Below are 19,690 nucleotides of genomic sequence, written 5' to 3'. Positions count from 1 at the left end.
GGACCTTGCTGTGATACAAAGCACAGCTGGTCTACTCTCTATGCCGAGCAATTTAAAAAATCCCCATATAGGGTGGGATTTTAGGGGGCTCTGGGGAGAATCACAGGCATGGATTTTTATTCTCGCCCAGCTGTTCTCCAAGTACAAAGCCATTCCATGAATTACGTGAGAGAAAGACCCTTCCCACCCACTTTCCCTCTGTCCTGGCCACTTTTGGTATGACAGGCAGGCCAACTTTACCTTGCACTTTGCAGCTTTAGGGTCTTCAAAAGGGAAAGTGGAGTCAAAGACTTCAAAAGGGAAAGTGGAGTCAAAGACTGAGATCAGGTTAGCAGGGTAAGAAATAAAAGGTGAGGCTGGATAATAGTTATCCACTTTGAATGAAGATATTAGGAAGTAGAAGTGGGGAACCACAAGTTGGGGCTGGGCGATCCAAGGACCCAGAACATCAAAACTTTGTGCAGGGTCAGCCCTTAAACATTAGGCAAAGCGAGGCAGCCTCATGATTTTGAATGTCATGAAAGAGCAGCGCATTCCTAGGTTTTCATTTATTGTTACAGTCTTGTACTTTTATTGCCAGTGAGAGACATTTGTGGGATTTTTTTGCCTTAAGTGCCAAAATAACACAAGCATCCCAGAGCTACTATGCACCTTGACTTGGGGCTCGGGTGCTATTTGCTGCTATAACTCAGACAGCAAAATGTATTGGGCCTTGTGAAACAATAATGGAAGGTCTTTCTTTGAGCTACTGATTTATAGCCCTTCTTTTGGAAACAATATTTTTCTTCACCTGAGCAATAGAAAAGAAAGGGTGTCACTGGCCTTCTGGAAGAACTGGGGGACCTTCTTCCTTAGCGCTTGATTTGCCTGTCACCTCCGACAACAGGAGCAGAGTTGGTTGGGGTGGTGCTGTGATTGCTCCCCCACCTTGTTTCAGATTCCTTTTCAAGCAAGAATGGAATATGTCTGCAGCTGGGCGTTCCCTGTGCATCGCCAGTGCCCCTGGGGGAATACCTCTCCTCTGATGGGTGTTCTGAGCAGGGAATAAATACCAAAAGCCTTACTCAGAGAGAGGGAGGGAGAGCTCTTACAATTGCTCACTACCTTCCTCCAGGAGATGCAGTGATCTCCAGCAAGGGAAAATCCCAGTGTGATATAAAAATATTTGCTGATCAGTGCTAGAACTTTCCAGAAACTGAAAGGAATTAAGCAGTTCAGAAAAATTAAGCAAACAGGAGTTTGGGCTAAGTTTTAAAACTCATAAAGATGTCTGGGGAAAAGAACGGACTAATTGATTATACTTGCAATTTCTGAAGCATACAGACACCCCCTCATAAGATTATTAGCCTGTAACTTCTGCTTTGCAACTTGGAAGTCCACAAGAACGTGCACGCATCAATTAGTGTGCCAAGATTCCCCAGTGGGGCTTGTGACAGGCAAGAGCCTATATATAATGACATTTCAGGTGGTTAGCAGGCTCACCCATTGTCTAGTTTTCTGGGTCTTTAAGCAGAGCAGTGGGACAGCTTCACCACCAGCTCTCTGTTCTTCTCAGGTTGGTCTTAACCTGGTGCTTATGGAATAGGTTTGCCATCTTTTTTCTGACAAGGTTGGGCTGTCAAAGAAGTCCAACAAAAATGGAAAGTGAAGTGGAAGTTGCTGCAGTTAGTGTGTTTTTCTGTGCTCAGAAATGGAAATCACTAAAGTGAATCTGATTGGTCTTCCTTCACATCACTGTTGTTTTTAGGTCCACAGACAATGATATTTTTACACTGTGTTGATGCTTCCTTTATATTGAAATGAATTACATAAGTTACATAAGTAGGTAAGTTATATAACTTACATTAAATTTGCAGACTTTGTATTTGGCAGAAACGAAACTGCAGCATAATAGAAACATCGCTCATTGTAAGAAATACAAGTTGGAACACAAACTGCTCACCTTCTTACATCCCTAGACTCAGGGCTTAGCAAAGCTTGGGTATAGTGGTTAGAGCAGGGACCACCAACCTTTTTGGGCCTGTGGGCACATTTGCAATTTGGATAAATTATTATGGGCACCAAAGAACTGCACACATTGCAATCTATTCTATTGGCTACATCAGAATGCTTCTCTGATGCCTAATTTCAGCAAGGGGAGAGGAGCCTGTGGGCACCAGGAAAGGAGGACACATGTGGCAACCCCTGAGTTAGAATGCCATACTAGCTCTAGGGACATCCATATTCAAATCCACAGGCAGCCATGTCACACACTGGGTCAGTCATCATCTCTCAACCTAACCAACCATGTAGGGTTGTTGCGAGCATATTTTCAGTAGCAGGGACAAGGCCTTGAACACATGAAGGAATAGTTAACAAAAGTGCATCTGAATATGTGAGCATGTACAGAGTACTTTTCTCTCCTCGTGTTGGGCAACAGTTCTCTTGTCACAAAACATTCACTTTCAGCAAGAAGTTGAAGTGTTTATCTAGGCTGAAATATTCCACAAAAAGGCCATTCTCCTTTGAGGATCCCGTAGAAAGGAGTTGTCCCACTGCTGCAGCACTAGACTGAAAGAAGCTGCACCTGTCAAAATTCATCCCGGGCTCTTGCATTATCAACCTGAACTTGGTCTGCCCATATGCAAGAGATTTCCTCTCACCCACTGTAACAAAGGATAGTGTTAACTCACGTGCATGTGTGTGTGTCACCAGTTTGGTGCTGTCGGATGCAACCAGATGCATGCCTGGTGTCTCCCCACTGTTACCAGTCCAACTAAGTTGTGCCTCCTGCCACATCCCAGCAAAGGTGATGTCAGGGAGATCACAGCATTGCATGCAAGACCCTTCTATGCCACGCAGTTACTCCAGTGTGCTTGATGTAAAGTTGCCTAACACTGTACTAAAACCTCTCATGTGCCCTTCCCAAAGAAGCAGAGACCTTTGGATTTTGCTTGCTGTCTGTTCTGCTCCCACGAGATGTGGCCACTCGCTTCCCTAGGCGGGTGTTTGTTCAAACCTGGGCTTATTGGTAAACAGCATCAAATGGGAAATGGCTTCATTGGAATGCAGAGCTCTTTTTAAACGTGATCAGAAAGCAGCTTTGTTAATGGTTTTGCTGTAAGGTTGCCAGATTGCAACCTGGAGGTGCCATTTTTACCTTCCTGGGTTCTGTCCCTCACCTTCTTCCCATTGACAAAACTAGAATGCTACTGGCTTTGGCACAGAGGAAGAAGAGAAAGGAGAAGGCACAGGCCTTCCCACTGTACTGCTAAAGGTAAAATAAACCTCTCCAGTTTACAGCCCAGCAATCTTACTAATGACTTTTTTGACTAACAGCCTCAGACACATCAAAAGACTGCATTGGAGATTGGTCCACTGGGGCAAAAGGGCCATTGCTGTTTACTCACAGCCAGCTCCCAGCTGCCTGCTGTCACAGTTAAAGCGGGTGGCTCTGCCTGTCACTGGCTCTACCTCTACCAGCTAGAGAGCTTGTATGACAAGCTAGGATGCAAGAACTTAGTATACTGGCCCTTATGTAAGATATGTGTCATGTTCCAGTTTTTAAAATTAAATTGTTCAAAAGAAAAAAAGGCAAGCAGTTCACCCAGTGTTTTGTGGGATATGGTGAGATCAGATGGGAGATTTGATCCATTTTGCAGCATTTATTTTGATTTAAATTGGGGTTCTGATGTTTCATCAGATGAGCCTTTGGTCTGATCCAGCAAGGCTCTTCTCGTGATGTATGTCTGTGCATGTGTTGGCGGGAGGGATTAGTAGAATGCCTGCTGCTGTCCCTCCTCACAAGCTATATCAAGCACCCTCTGGTGTATGTTCCTTGCTGGACAGGTGAGCACTGTGCAGCTGTTGCAGGGGGTGAGCGCTGCGGGATTAGTAGCTTGAGCTAGGGGCAGGGCTGCTTTGGGAACGTGCATTATCATCAGCGGTGGCCAAGCAAGATCACAGGCTCCCAGCCAAACCCCCTTGCTTTGAGCTTGCCAACGGATGCTGAGTTCAAAGGGCTGAGGTGTGATTGATGTGTGAAGATAATTCTCTCCCCCCTGCTTTGCCCAGCAGCGCGCGCGCACACACACACACACACACACTCCTTTCCCCAGCCTGCAAAGTGGTTGTGGAGAATGCTAATAGGAACAGAGGGATCCAACATGGGTTTAGGAAGAGTCAAGAGCATTTAAGGAGTGGGGCAACAGGATGAAGTGTGTGAGGGCACTGAGCTTAGACCTTACCATGAAAATAGGGACGTCCTAAGGGAAAGCAGGACATTCCGGGATCAAATCAGAAACCAGGACAGCTTCTGTAAATCCTGGACTTTCTCTGGAAAATAGGGAGACTTGGAGGGTCTGCTTCAGAACAGAGGATCAGACAGATTTCGCCTCTGATACAGATACAAATGAGAAGGAAACACGGATGGGCTGATGCTATCAGAATGCATGTCTCGGCAGTGCCAGGAACTGATGAGACTTACATCTCATGGATCAGGTGTGGAAGCAGCAACCACACATTGAGACCCAGGGGCCAAGGCTCAGTTTAAAAGGCACATTGAGAGACTACTGTAGTAGGGGTTGCCATTTGGCAGGGCCAGGGGAGAAGAGATTGAGATTGAGAAGAGATTGAGTTAGAGTGCATGTAAGTGAGAAAAGAAGAAAGAAAGAGGAATTAGAATGCCAGCAATGGCACAGGATCTAGCCAGAAGTGTGAGGAGGAACCAGGAGAATTAGAGGCATTAGCAAGTGGGGCGGGCGGGCGAGTCATCTTCATAATTTGCACAGGACACAAAATGTTTTTAAAGTTGCTCCTGAACAGAGTATTCTAGACTCTCTCTAGCAGATCAGATGTAAGCTTTCATATCAAACTCACAACTTAACTATGACACAGCACCAGTGGTCAGTATAGTCAGTATGGTCAGCAAAAGTCCTCCATCAACAGTTGTTGCAAGACTGAAAAATGAATTCTCTGCACTCATATGGAACAAATTAGCAGAACTGATTAATCCATACCCAGTGGAGGCCGGCCCATGAGTATGAATGAGGCACTGCCCTACCAGCCTCAGTCTGCCACCAGCCAGCTCCCAACCTGCCTGCCTGCCTGCCTTCTAACTTCCACCCGGTCCTGGGGGTGGCACTGCCTGCCAACTTCCTCTTCCTTAGTCTTTCCTATGTGAAACTCAACCAGAGAGACTTGGCCCTGCCTGTCATTGGCTCTGGCTCCACCTATTGTTGGCCTTCCTCCTTACCAATGTTCACAGAGACCAACCACCACCACTACGCAGACCCATAAGCAGAGAGTTGAAGGAACTTGAGGCACCAGGCCAAGACGAGCAAGCTCACAGGGTAAAGGATGAGCTACACTACATAAGACTTTGTAGAGGCATGGAAAACAAAGACGGCCAGCCTATGCAGATGTCTCTGTGTGTGTACATGTACATGCACGTATGTTTCTTCTGGACAGAACAGCAATAAGACCCAGCTGAAGGCAAAACTATTCCTGAGGTTGACATCTTTTTTCTTGACAGAAGCTCTGGGCACTTCCACACAACACTTTATTGTGGCCTCTGTGCAGCATCCATATCCACATGACAGCAGTCTCGTCATATGACATTGCCATCCCATATTTTCTTGCTATTAGAATAGGATTTACCGTTTCGGTGGAAAATCTGATAAGTAAAACAAACAAAATTTAACAGGCACTCTGCTCCCGAGTTCCCCTTGCAGCCTGAGCACACCTTGAGCACACTGAGAGCTTGTAGAAGGAGGGGTTGGCAAGGTAAGCTTCCAGAGGTGCCAATATTGTAGTGAGCATTGTGGTAGACTTCTCTGCCCTCCCCGATTCATCCATCTAGAGGCCCTAGAGAATCTCGTGTGCCCCCTCCATAGATAGAAAGGCCTTCCAGGTGCTGAGTGCAAATTAAATAAATAAATAAAAGCTGACAGCTCCAGAATGTGAAACTAAGATACCACGCACCACCAACCAACCTGTAGCGCTTTGGAGCCTTATGAAACAAGGTTGCAGGGAGCTCCTCCCTGGCGAGGCCTGTGCACCGTGCCCCTGGCTAGACTGGTGCACCCTGCCCACTCTTCCCTTCCCTTCCCGTCTGGTGTTCCTTTTGCAGGGCCTCAGGGCCAACATTATAGGCAGGGTGGGGATTTATCAGACAGCACCAGATACCAATAGGGTGACTCATCGTTACCCAGCCCATGCAGGGCAAAGCGGGCAACAAGGGCTGTTTAGGATGCAACAGCTTGCTTCTCACCAGAATCCCCACCACACAAGCACAGGCCCCAAATCCTTTGCACATTCTGCCCGTACGTTGGGACCCCAGGCTGCCCACCTAAAAGGGTCGTTGGGCATTCATAGCCAGCAAGCAAGAGCACCCAGTCTCAAGTCATTTATGTCTTGGAAAGACGTAACTTGGGACTCTTTCCAGAGCCTTGCTACTGCTCCATTGATGCGTGGGAAGCCTTTCCCTCTCGCTATTAAATGATCATTCTTCTCCTCTTGTGCTTTTGCAAATTAGGAAATGTTGAGGTCCTCCCCAGTGTCACCCCTGTTCCCCTTTCCTAAGTACAGCAGATTCTTGGACAGGATTAGAGACACCACTGCAGCCTTGATCCAGCAAACATTTTCCAGCTGCGGCAGCAGTCCTCAGAATTTGCAAGTATCGTGGCAATCGCCCCACACAAATAAGCTCAGCAGTGTATGCATGTTGAGACCATAAATATAACATTCCCAGTGTGAAGGCTGCCTGGTGGATCATCACCCATCAGAATGAGTGCCATGGAGCTCAACTGCTGAGCTTTGGAAGGAGAGACTTGCATGTTTCTTTCCAGGGGGCCTCCATGTGCTCTCTTTCCTGCAGTTCCATTTTGCAGATTTGGCATAAACCAAAGCACGCACATGTGAGCTATTGTGAGATGCCATGCAAAGGAAGTAGACTTCCCTAGGCTTCACCCAACAACAAATTTCATTTCTCCATCATTACACCCTCAGACACACACCATCTCCGATTCACTTTTATTCTCACAATAATAAAATAATTTACCAACCACAGTAACCATCATACTACATGCCTACAGTGCCTGTATGGGACACTGGAGTCAGAGGTCTCTGTGCCCCCACCCTTCAATCTCTTGCTAGAAACATTTATTTTAAACAAACTCAGCATTTTTAATTTCTTTCTCTCCCTCTCCTGAATAACAAAGATACTAGCGGCAACCAAAACAGGTCTTGAATTGGTCCAATGTGAAATGTGGCAGCTGGTATAGCTCAGTCGGTAGAGCACAAAGCTCTTAATCTCAGTGTCGTGGGTTTGAGCCCCATGTTGGGTGAAGGTTCCTGCATTGCAGGGTGTTAGGCTAGATGACCCTCGTGGTCCCTTCCAACTCTACAATTCTATGATTGCAACCCAGGATTTTTTAAAAAAGAAAAAACAGGTATTTTGTTCTGTAAGGGCTGCCTGCCACCTCTATGATCCCAGTGTGAGATTTATAAGATACATCACGGGGGGAGGACTGAGTGAGGTTCTGCAGAAGGAACCTACGTAGGTGTCTCCTGGGCCTTCAAACCACAGCTGGAGATGCCAGTGGCCAGAAGCAGCTGGAGTTAATGTCAAGGATTCCAGCTAAGCCCACTGGCGTGCAGCTCTTTGTGCTTCAGAGGTGCCAGGCTTGCGACTAACGCCCATGTACAACCGAACCCCTTGAGTGCTCATGCACAAGTCAGAAAGGAGGAGAGGAAGTGCCAGGGAGATGATGTGAAACACAAACGTGCTAGGCTGCCCAAGCCATGCCTCCTGCTTTTTGCAGGGCTCCACTGTGCCCAGTAGAAACTGCAGAGTCTCTGGAGCATCCAGCAGGGGCCACGGTCTTCATTTGCAGACACTGACCCACTCCGTGAGCCGGCACTCCTCGCAGGCCACGAAGCAGCACCAATGGAACTTGCAGTTGCAGCGCTCGCTGCGCGTCTGCCGCAGGATGTTGTGTCCCCGCCCGCAGCACAGGCTCTCGCAGTTGTCCATGCCTGGGCTGGTCTTGTTGCATAAGCGCCCTTGCGTCCCCATGGAGTCCAGTGTCGGCTCCCGCTCGCAGAAGTCCGGTGACTTCTCAAAGTAGATCAGGTCGCTGATACCGGCCCGGCGCCTCTGGCGGGCGTGGCTCAGCTCCATCTGCCCTGTGTTCCTGTTGTGGGGCCGGATCAGCATGGCCCCATAGAAGCGCTCCTTGAGCAGGGAGCCTACCAGGCGGAACTCAGGGGTCACCTGCCAGCACGTCTTCAGTTGGCAGCTCCCCGAGGTGCCGTGGCACTTGCATTTCCTCCGCATGTTCTCCATCACCACCTGCCAGGGGCACAAGAAGACAGTGGTTAGCAGAATTCAGTTAAAGCTTTGCCTTGCACTGCAGTTTCGTATTCCCCTCTAGCACACCTTGTTCCCAATGGGCAGCTTGGCTTTGCCATCCCTTGGAACCAGTGCATGCTGCTGAAGCAAATGGCTCTCTATGCAGTTTTGCCCAGTTGAAACAAGTGGCCACACAAAGGGTTCTTCAATGGCTTGCTTCATCTTGCTGGGCCAAAGAGAGCCACCACAGCTCAAACTGCTACTTTCACGAAGCCGGATAGCACAAACCTTGAATACAGCAGCAGCCCAACTTTCCAGGTTGAAAGAACAGGACTAAAATTTTATATAAAACCTGGCTAACACACAAACTAACTAAAAACAAATATAAACAAAAGCATCATTACAAACAGTGTTAGCATCAATAACTGTTTAACACAAATGTAACTGCAGGCTCGTCCACACTTCCGCTTGTGCCGTCCCTAGAAAGCACAGGTCCCAGCAGTTTTCCACTTGACCTACTCGTTTCCAAGGAAAAACCCACTTTTTAGCAATAGAATGGAACAAATGGCAATCTGGGGGAAACTCAAATTCCATTTGCTCCGACTAAACACTAAAGAGCGGTTTTCCCTAGGGGAAAGCAGTAGAACAAGAGGAAGTGTGGATTAGCCCTAAAACATGTGTCTGGATGGGCTTGCCAAAACAGATCCCCCCCCACAGGTATCAAGGATTTATCCGCACTTCCCTTTCCTTTGCTCTTTCCAGGCACACTCTGTGATTTAAAGCTCCATGTCCAAGTGCCCTTTCCCCTGTCCCCTCTGGAGCTTTCCCTGTGAAAACCTGCTCTTTAAAGCTCAATTGGAACAAACATCAATCTGTGGGAAACCCGAATTGATGTTTGCACTGATTCAACTTTAAACAGTGGGGTTTCATGGGGAAAGCTCAGGGCAAAACAAAAACAAAAAACTGCTCAGACACAGAGTGCCTCTGCCTGGAAAGAGCAGGGCAAAATGTAAGTGTGAATAAGCCCTTAAGCAATATAGTAGAGGCACCTGCCTGACGTCAATAGGCAGAGAGTTCCAGAGTCACACTGACACAGCCGCCACACCAAAGTGCAGAATTAACATTCTACGGCACTTGTAAAAAGTGCAAGTAACACAGATCGAAGTGATCCAGTAGGCACATAGAGAGAAAGGCTTAGGAATTAGTCCCAAGTTGTTAAAGGCTGTAACATCTTGAACTCAGCCTGGTACATCTGAATTTCAATAATGTGATTAATCATTGTCACCTATAACGGAGGGAGGAGAGGTCCTTCCGCATGTGGGATGTAGGTGTGAGAGGCATTTGCCCTTCCCAGGATTCCATATAAATAGATCCAAACTGTTCCTAGTTGCTATGGTGTTCATTAAGAGGTGGGATGAGGATAGTTTGTTCAACCCTGTATGGGTGCAGCTGTTGTACCTGGTTACATGCAGCGACGTGCGGTCAGGGATTACACGGCTGCAAGAGGGTAGGGCTGTTTGCAGAGTGAGAATGAAAGATGAAGCTGATGCTCTAAATTTATGCATCAGTAACTCAGATTTAGACAACAGTCATATCACAGGACCTTTTCATTTAAAAAGAAAGAGAAAACAGCCGTGTTTTCAAAAAGGTGCTTCTCTCCCCCTCCCCAACACACTTTATTTTGGAGTCTTGCTGCGAAGTACACAGGGTGCTAAGGTTCCTTTCTGTAACTATAAAGGCAAGAAGTGTAAAAGCTAACTTTCATGATTTCTGCAGGAAAAAACTAAAGCTAAAATGCAATTTTAAAAAATTGAAGCTGCAGAGAGGAACAGCACAATGTGTAATCACCCCTCCCTCTCAAATGGAAAGGTGTGTGTGTGTGTGTGTGTGTGTACTACTTCCAAGTATTGAGCAACTGCATAGATAAAGGCCACAGAAGAGACATTTGAGTTTTGTTTTGGATTCCAAATTTCTGGTTCTGCGAGAAGAAATGTAACTTTCAACATCCTGATTTGGTTTCCCAAGCCCTAACTATTGCAACTGTGTTTATTCTGAGTTTTACTTGATCTGAAGCTCCATCTGGGACTCTGGACTGAAATGATTATTGTTATTAAAGTGGGCCCTGCCCAAGTTTATCATCTGAAGATCAAAACGAGACACATTAGGGAGGAAAGAAAAAGAAAAAGGGGAAGGAGCAGGGTCAATCAAGACTCTTCAGAATAAAAACAGAGAAAATGAGTTGTTTGCCAGGTGGAAGGGTGAGAAATGGGATCCATGGAGGGAACAGAGAGTGCAAGTTTAGGACTGATTAAAGGGCTGGGAACTAGAAAGAAGGGTCTCAGCAGCAATGCAGAGAAAAAGAAGAAAGGATTGATACAGAGGAGGAGAACATTGAGATATCTGAAAATACTCACAAGAGGCTTAAAGCTAAAACAGGGAGAAAGAAATACTGCTGCAAACTCATTGGGATAACCAGCATAAATGATCTCCCTCCAGCACAGGGAAGAGCAGCTTACTTATTGTATGACCAACCATCTCCAGGATCTTGAGGGAGCATGCTTTTGCCCATCTGCCTGGTACCTATACTGAATGTTCAAATGTGTTCTCGGTACTAGAAAAAAAGTCCCAAAGCTGAGATTCACGGGGGTTTTTGGGGGGGGGGTGGAATCACCAACTAGAGAAGGAATGGGGAAAACTGTGGTTCTCCAGCTGCTGCTGAATTGCAACGTCCATCATCCTTGACCGTTGGCCATGGTGACTGGGGCTGTCAGGAGTTCAAGAACATCTGAAGGGCCAGATTCCCTGCCCCTGAGCTAGAGGGTCCGGCCGTAGCATCTAACTTATATTATGTTTGGATCCAGCTAAGGTGACTGGTTTGGCACTGGGATGCAGAAGACCTTGGGGCTAATAGAGAATTAGATGCATTGTACAACAGAAGCATCCACTTGATTGGCATGTAACGAGGCCCTGAAGGTTAAGTTAACTCTCTGTTTAACCTTGCATGTGTGCTTGGAAGGCCTAGGTCAGGTGTGGGGTATCTTTGGCCCTCTATCTGCTGCTGAACTACAACTCCCATCATCCTTGGCCACATGCTGGGCTGACGGGAGTTGTAGTTCAGCAACATGTGGCAGGCCAAAGGTACCCCATCCCTGGTCCACGTATATTGGGAAGAGAATGCCTGAGAAGAAAGCAACAGGGAGGGAGGGTCAGCAGGGGGCTAAGCCACCCCTATGAGTTCCTCTAGGGATAAAGATGGGCAACTTGGAAAGAAGCACCCAAGGTGTGATTCCCTGCATAAGATCATTTTAAATACTGTAAATGGAACAAGCCTCAGCCTGGGATGGCTTAATGCTGGATTCATCCTGGCTCAAGATGCGTGGGTGAAAAGACTCGTGAAGGATGTCCTTTTGCTGGCTTCCTGGGCAGAAGTGCCCTTGTGTGAGGTTGCTTCTACCCAAGGAAAAGCCCATGTGCAAAGATGGTGGGAGGTGCTATGAAGAGAGGGAATGATCTTTATCCAAGTTTGGATAGGTTGGATAGGTGGCTAGGCAGAGAAGCCTACTTGCTGCTTGAATGCAGCTCGCCCACCACATGCTGCTCCCTCCCTCTAAGATCTGGAGGGAGCAGGATTATGGCCCCCTGCCTGTTATGTGTACTGACGCCTGGAGCAGTGGTGGAGTGTGCTTGTACCTCCCCGACCGTCAGGCAGGCATGTTCCAACCAGGGGAGAGGTGACTGCCTCCAGCCTGGGAAATCCCGTCTTCCTAATGGGTGGGCAAAGGCAGGAGAGAGCTGGGACTGACAGAGTAAACTGATGCCTCTTAGCCCAGACATCACTATTAAAGGGGCAAAAGCCCTGCCCTCTTTGGCATCTGGCCACTATACACCATATCTATAGTCTTTGGGGAAGATCCTACAAATGGATCCATATAGTCTCTTTGCCTTTCACTGCTGCATGCAAGAACACAGCTCCACCTTATGAATTTCTGCCTGCCTCAAATGGTTATTCAAAGCACAACATCAGGAAACAACAATGACTGTTCTATCTTGTGTCTGTTCTTGGAACAACAGGCAAGATTGGACAAGATGGGGGCCTTGGGAAGCCCAGTCTGTGCCCAGCTATATAACCTATTTGAGGGGCAATTGGCAACACACCATTTCTCAGCATGATATACCTCGCTGGGATGTGTAAGGCAAAATAGAACAAATGCTGTAAAGCTCTTTATACACTGTTCTTGCTACTGGCTTGGACTTAACAGCAGTCTTTTCTGCTCTATTTGCAAGCAGGAAATCAGTGCACCTGGGAGGCATTCCAATACATAGTAGATTCTACCACAAGTGAATTAAGAATGTTATCAGGAAAACTGCCAATGTCTGTAAGTGTGTGTGTGTGTGTGTGTGTGTGTGTGTGTGTGTGTGTAACAGTTTGCTTACCCACCAAGCCAAACTCAGTGTACCAGATTGTTTTGACAATCACCTTGCTCCTGCAGTCTCAGGAAGGGGCAAAAACAAGTGTTATCAGGCTCCTGGCAACCCATAGTACACTTTTTATGACAAGTCACAAAGTGTGCAGACCTGCTCCATTTAGCTATATGACACCTGCTCCTGCATGCATTGTCAGGCAAGTGCATGTGTAGAGGGAGAAAATGGGACTTTGTTTATTCTGTATATAATTGTGTACCAAAAGTAATGTTTCCATTAGACACAAATTTCAGCATATTGGATTGTGCTATCTTGACTTCTGTTCACACAAGTCTGGCATAGAGCCCACACCCATAGTCTCCTACTCTTTGGCCAAATAGCCAGGCATTTGCCTGGTTTACTTCTTGCTTACTGTGAATTGCTTTAAATATCCAGAAACACCATTGAGTGCAGCAGGACATAATAGCACATGGCTTTAAGTCAGAAGGGGGGGTAGGTGTGGGTCTGTGCAGCAGGTCACCTTCACTTACATCTAACAACCTGAGACAGCAGTGCTTTTAAAAAATAAGATCTCCATATTCAAGGGCAGTATAAGCCTGATTAATGGGTGCTGGAACCAAAGAATAGGGAGAGGCTAGAGCCTTTTTAGAAGCTTGCCAGGGTGACCTGGCTGTGACAAGAGGACTGGACCAGCTGGACTTTTGGTCTGATCCAACAAGGCAAGTTATGTCCTTCATGAGTGCAGCTCTAGCCTTGCTAGCTCAGAGTTTTCCTAATGCCACAGCAATGCCAGTTGCCACAGATCCATCCCTTCACCAAGCACAGCTGCAGCACAGACTGCCTTGCCAAGCGAGCGCCTCCGTGCCTCTTAGAGAGGCAAAAGGGGCCAAGGCAGGCACATGATACCAGCCTGCAGAGCAAGCCAGTGCCATCTCTCCACCAAGTGCTAGCCCCAGTGCTTGCACAGATTCGATGGCAAGATCAGCCACACACACCCCACACATGCTTCAAGCAGCAAGCACCACCCCCTGCTGTGCAGGAACACTGTAATAAAGGAAATTAGCACCAAATTACAGAGCACTAATAGGCTGGAGCCATTATCCCCCTTGCAACCCACCTAGTGGTTTGGAAACCATTTCCTGTGTGCTTCCCCTACTGGGGAAGGGTGTTGGGGAACAAAGTTCCCATCCTGCCCAAGGCAGGGGCTTCCCGAAGGAACCAGCGGGAGGACAATGGTGCTCCCCCTCAGAGAAGCCCTCCAGAGCCATCTTTCCTAAATCAGAGCTCTATACCATGCAGAGGGGATAACAAAAGGTCATTCACAGCAACCAGGCAGGGGCATGTCTTCCTCTCCCCCACCTCCGCTCACTCTCCAGCCCAATACACTGAGCTTGAAAGTACAACTGTTCAAAGGACACCTAATCTCAAAGAACAGCTGCACAGTACAAGCCTATTGCATGTTTACTTGTATGAAAATCCCACCAAGTTCAATGAAACTTACTTCCAAGTAAGTGTATATATAGGATTGCAGCTGTAGTGAGTTTTTCGTTTCCTTTTTTCTTTTTAAAGAAACAAACCACAAAGATTCTTTTCTCTGGCAAGGGATCTACTGCAATTTTGTCAGCAAGGGACAGTTTCTGCAAGTGGGTGGAACACCCACCAGCATGTTTCAGGAAAGGCTTCGTAGGAGAAGCCAGAATGTGGGTCTCCTTGAATAGTGCTGGTAGGAGCCAAGGTTTAGTTTCTTCACTCCCAATATTCTGCCCTTTAGGTCACAAAGAAAGCATCCGGTGGAAAACTGGTCCCAGGAGGGGAGAAGGGCAGAGGGACTCAAAATGTTTTTTTTAAAGAAAAAGATGCTTAACATAGTAAGAAATTGGGGACAAGTATCCCATCATCATGGGCCAGTTCTAAAAAATCCTATTAGGGCTCCTCAAAATATGCCTAGTTTGTTCATATTAATGAGAACTGTTGCTTTATTAAATTAACTTGCAATCGAGAGGTGTCCCATTCCTCCCACCCAAGTCTCCCTTCTAAAACCCGCCACAGGAACAAGCCCTTTCTATCACCTTGAGAGCCAGGTTATAGGTCTGAAAAGTCTTTTCTGAAGAATGCTCTCTTGTGGAGCACGTTCTGTGCCAGTAAACTCCAGTGAGGGTAACCCAAATGATAGCATAAGGCTGGCAGAGGTAGGCAGCAAAGCACTGCGATCAGTGCCCACTGGGTAAGTCTAATACACCATTTCAATACACTGTAGCAATACTACATTGGAGCACTGTGGGCAGCGCAGCCCCAGAACCCAGCTGGGGTAGCTGGGTGTCAATGTAATGCAAACTGTGCAGCTGCATGTGTTATTGCCAGGCCCAAACACCATTATTGGATATATGCCTCTTTGACAGGGCCTTTTGTGGCTCCTATCCTGCCTGGATCTTACTCTGCTGTCTCCTGGCACTGACCATCGTCTTCTCATTGCACGCCTATCAAACATATTGATATCATGTATACACAAACACACACACCATCATTCTCCTGCTTCAAAGCAATTCCAGGTTAGTCCTAAGAGACGAAAGAGAGCCACACACTTTGGCTGGATATAGCAGTCAAACACTGTTCTAGCAACAAGGTGAGCCTTTCTGCTCCACAGAAGTAAAATAAGTGCATTCTTTTTAACTGCCACTGGTCAAAAGAGCTTCACAAAGCAAAGATCAATGGGCAAGGTGCATTTGTAGCCAGTGTTCAAAACTCCCATTGTTCTAGGCACATTTTGCGACAGAGAATTTCATTAGGGTGAGCAGTTTCTGAGCTCTGGGCGCAGTACTGTGCCTAAGATTACAGATTAAAACTGCAGAGTGGAAGGAAAGGAGGACCTTTTTCTGCCTCCCCACTTCCAGCTACTCTCTGAAGACTGGAGAAGAGACCCTCTTAAGAATATTAGGGGGGTGGGGAAGGAGTAGACCATGCGAAAAATGAATGTAATATTTTAGTTGCAGTTCATTCATTTTCAGCTTTGTATTCTTGTTATAAAAAAGGGTGCCCATAACCTAGGTTTAAGGTGCCATTTAGCTTCTAGTTTTCAAATCTCAGTTTCTAACACTGTTTGTAGCAATCCCTCCCTCCCAGCTCCTAACATTGATACTGCATCCTAGTATGCGACTTGCTCTAACATCTTTTTAATAGAGACATTTTCCGCCTCCTTGTTTGCTTCCAGTATTTTGAAAAATGGGTAATCCTGCGGTGGAACACACTCAAGGATTTCCCTGTTAGTCACTCAAATAAAATTTCTGGCTGCCATTAGCAGTCAGATTTATCGGCTCTTGGCAGGGCCGGTGCTAGGGCTTTTTGCGCCCTAAGCAAAATCACCTTCTGGCGCCCCCCGGCGCATGTGTCATGACGCATGTGTCACGCCCCACGCACAACGCCGCTGACGCCCCTGCATCCCCTCCATAGGCGGGAGGAGCGCAAGCCAAAAGGAGAGCTCAGTGCCATCCCGCCTATGGAGGGGGCGCTGTGAGCTCCTCAGCGGCTGCAGCGAGCAAGCGGCAGCGCCATAGCTGAAGGCTTCAGCTACAGGCGTTGCTGCTGCCACCGCCACCGCTCGTTTGCTGCAGCCGCTGAGGAACTCACAGCGTCCCCTCCATAGGCGGGAGGAGCGCGCGCGCGCCGTGGGAGGGCGGCAGTGGCGTGGGGGTTTTGTGGGGCAGGCTGGCCAGCACCCCCTCCATTTTTGCGCCCTAGGCAACTGCCTAGTTTGCCTAAATGGACGCACCGGCCCTGGCTCTTGGGGATCCAGCGGAGCATCTTCCTCAGACCCTTTCCTCACTGAAGCATAATATCTTATATGTCACATATCCTCCCACAGATTTTTTTAAAAGGAGATTCCATGATCAGCCTGGGCATATTGTTCCATCCATGTATCCCATACACAACCTAGATTTCCCTGGATTTCAAAAGCACTGATTCTTGTACCAACCTTGGTGGAACAATGGTTCTCCTAAAAGCACAGATACAAAGCAGTGGCCGAGTGGTCTGACTCTGATGGATTAGGCAGAGTGCAGGGCTCCTTCCCCCTTGTCAAGGAGCCAAAAGGTCAGACTTAGGGCAAGCTTGTTTACAGGAGGAAGGCTTAACCTGTATTAGCAGTCATTAACCTGGATTAGATTTCTCCTATATCAACACAGCAAGGGCATTTGAACTGCAGATTTTACCATTCCATCTCAAAGGAATGATAGAAAGGAAAACACTTCAGGCCAGTGATTTTCAACCAGTGTGTCGTGGCACCCTGGGGTGCCTTGAATGATGGTCAGGGTGCTTCAGGCAGCGCTGGCCTCTGTCCCTCTTTCCTTCCTTCCCTGCCTCCTCTGATGCCCATTTGCGTCTCTGCCTCCCAAAGGCTGGTACTGCTGTTTGTTGCAGCAGCCCTTGGCAGTGCTGGCATGAAGCGGTCTTGCTTAACACATATGTGAGTTAGTTCTCAGTGGTATATATCAGTGGGACAGTCAGCTGCTTTTACTGAGGATTCTTAAAACAGTCCTATTAGAGCAACTCCCCAGCTCACTGCATACTGAGCAGTGTTATTGTGTGAGAGGACTCCTGCAACCTTTTACAATGTACACAGAAGGCAAAGCTTCACCATGTATGGCTTTTCACATCAAAGTCATGCAGAGACAGAAAAGCCACCCATGACCCCTTCTAGAAAATTCTTGTAAGGCACTGGAGCACTTTCAGGATCTGGATGTACCAACCTTCAATACTTGTAATTGATGAACTCATATAAATAGAAGTTAGCCCTATAGGACTGGATGTCTCTTTTGTACACCTCATTTTTAGATTACTTATAAGTAACATGACACAGTTCATGGGTTTCCTTCTATCCTAATGTGATGTATCTCAAGTACTGATCTTCACTGGGGCCGACTTTATAGTTAGGAATGGTGAATCCAAATACATACATTGTGGCCACTTCAGGTAATTGGTACTTTAAACGTATATCATAAAATAAACTAAAAAAATTCCTTCCAGCAGCACCTTAAAGACCAACTAGATTTATCTGAAGAAGTGTGCATGCACACGAAAGCTCATACCAAAATAAAAAACTTAGTTGGTCTTTAAGGTGCTGCTGGAAGGAATTTTTTTATTTTGTTTCGACTACGTCAGACCAACACAGCTACCTACCTGTAAATAAAATAAACTGATTGGCAAAAGACTGAAGGCTGTTATGATGCGCAACAATCCCAAATTACTGCAGATTGTCTTCTGAGTTCAAGGATGCAACTTTTAGGAACATTTCTTTTTAGGATGCAGACTGAGAGGTAATAGAGGAAGTGAATGTGCTGGGAGAAGTCATTTTACGGTGACAAGCTTTTATTCCTGCAGTCATGCATCTCTATTATTTAATTTGCAATGTTAAGCATTACTCAGTTTTCACTTGCATATACTACCCTTGAGGATGTCTGGTGCACTAAGCTATAATTAGAACACTATTTCTCTTAAATTACAAAAAAATGCATTGTTAAGTAATCTTTCTCTCTAAAATATGGAACACATTATACTAGTGCTTGAACACCTGCACTGGCTTCCTGCTGCTTTCCAGGAACAATTCAAAGTGCTGGTTTTGAATTTTGACCTGAACAACTGAAGTTAAAATGAAATTAAGGTGTCTCCAATGCCTACTTCTACACTTGCATAGAGTGGTCACAGAATACACACAGCTCTAGGTAAAGGTAAAGGGACCCCTGACCATTAGGTCCAGTCGTGACCGACTCTGGGGTTGCGCGCTCATCTCACATTATTGGCCGAGGGAGCCGGCGTATAGCTTCCAGGTCATGTGGCCAGCATGACAAAGCCGCTTCTGGCAAACCAGAGCAGCACATGGAAACGCCGTTTACCTTCCCGCTGTAGCGGTTCCTATTTATCTACTTGCATTTTGACGTGCTTTCGAACTGCTAGGTTGGCAGGAGCTGGGACCAAGCAACGGGAGCTCACCCCGTCACAGGGATTCAAACCGCCGACCTTCTGGTCAGCAAGCCCTAGGCTCAGTGGTTTAACCACAGCGCCACCTGGGTCCCCTACACACAGCTCTGATCACAGGTAAATACACTCTTTATCAAGAGCAGCCAAAAGCTATTTTTGCTGAAGAACTTTGTCTAGCAAAGTATATAGTAGCCTTAAGAGGTCCTCCGATCAATCATCTTGCTGCATAAATTAATCCATCCAAACGCTTGCCTAACACTTCCAGACTGTTGCCATTTTCAGGTGAGATTCAGGTAGGATTCATATACCATCAAATTCAGGTTGTGCAATTATAGTTGATTGGAAAGTCAACTAACAAACGCACCTCCCAAAAGATAAGACTTTTGGAAATGAGGGAAGTGATGGGATAATGCACTGGAAAGTGTGGGAGGTTAGGTGAAACTGCATCAAAGCAAGTGTGGGATAACATTTGCTTTGATGCAATATCATCTAACCTCCCTGAAAACAAATCAGAATGAATGCTCAAGAAACCTATCACCTGGAAGCCCCCCTGCCTCTAAGGGGCTTCCCCATTCTCTTCAAGGGAGTGGACAAGTCCATGAAGACATCCCTCTTTTTTCTGTTTGCATGTTATTAGAAATGGGTGCATCAGATCAGATAGGTGTACCTATACAATGCAGGTGAGCAATCGGTAACTCTTGGCTCAACTTCTTGTGAGTGGCAAATGGGAAAAACAGGTGGAAAAGGAAAAGGGGAGAAAGTGGGTGGCAAAAAGACAGAAAGGGAGTAGCTGTACCCACTTCTGACTCTACTGCTGTCTGACAGATTACTCCCACGGGAATGTGACCCTCAAATGTGTCCATCAATAGAAAAAAGTTGGCCCTCCCCAGCTGTACAACTTAGAGATGACTGCACAATTTTTGCTAGGCTTACTTCCACTGAAAATGTTCATTGCCATTTTCTTCC

General features: G+C 46.8%; 1 protein-coding gene across 1 annotated transcript in view; it reads right to left on the bottom strand.

Annotated features, from left to right (window-relative positions):
- Positions 1 to 6,897: 6,897 nt before the first annotated feature.
- WNT10A (Wnt family member 10A) overlaps positions 6,898 to 19,690 on the bottom strand; it is a 47,812-nt gene continuing 35,019 nt past the window's right edge. The window contains exon 4 of the mRNA XM_035127221.2: positions 6,898 to 8,332. Within this exon, the coding sequence (XP_034983112.1) occupies positions 7,865 to 8,332 (468 nt within the window). The 3' untranslated portion in view covers positions 6,898 to 7,864. The remainder of the gene's footprint in view (positions 8,333 to 19,690) is intronic.

The sequence above is a fragment of the Zootoca vivipara genome, chromosome 1 (assembly GCF_963506605.1).
Source record: "Zootoca vivipara chromosome 1, rZooViv1.1, whole genome shotgun sequence".
In the NCBI taxonomy this organism is placed as follows: Eukaryota; Metazoa; Chordata; class Lepidosauria; order Squamata; family Lacertidae; genus Zootoca; species Zootoca vivipara.
This window is presented reverse-complemented; position numbering and strand designations above follow the sequence as displayed.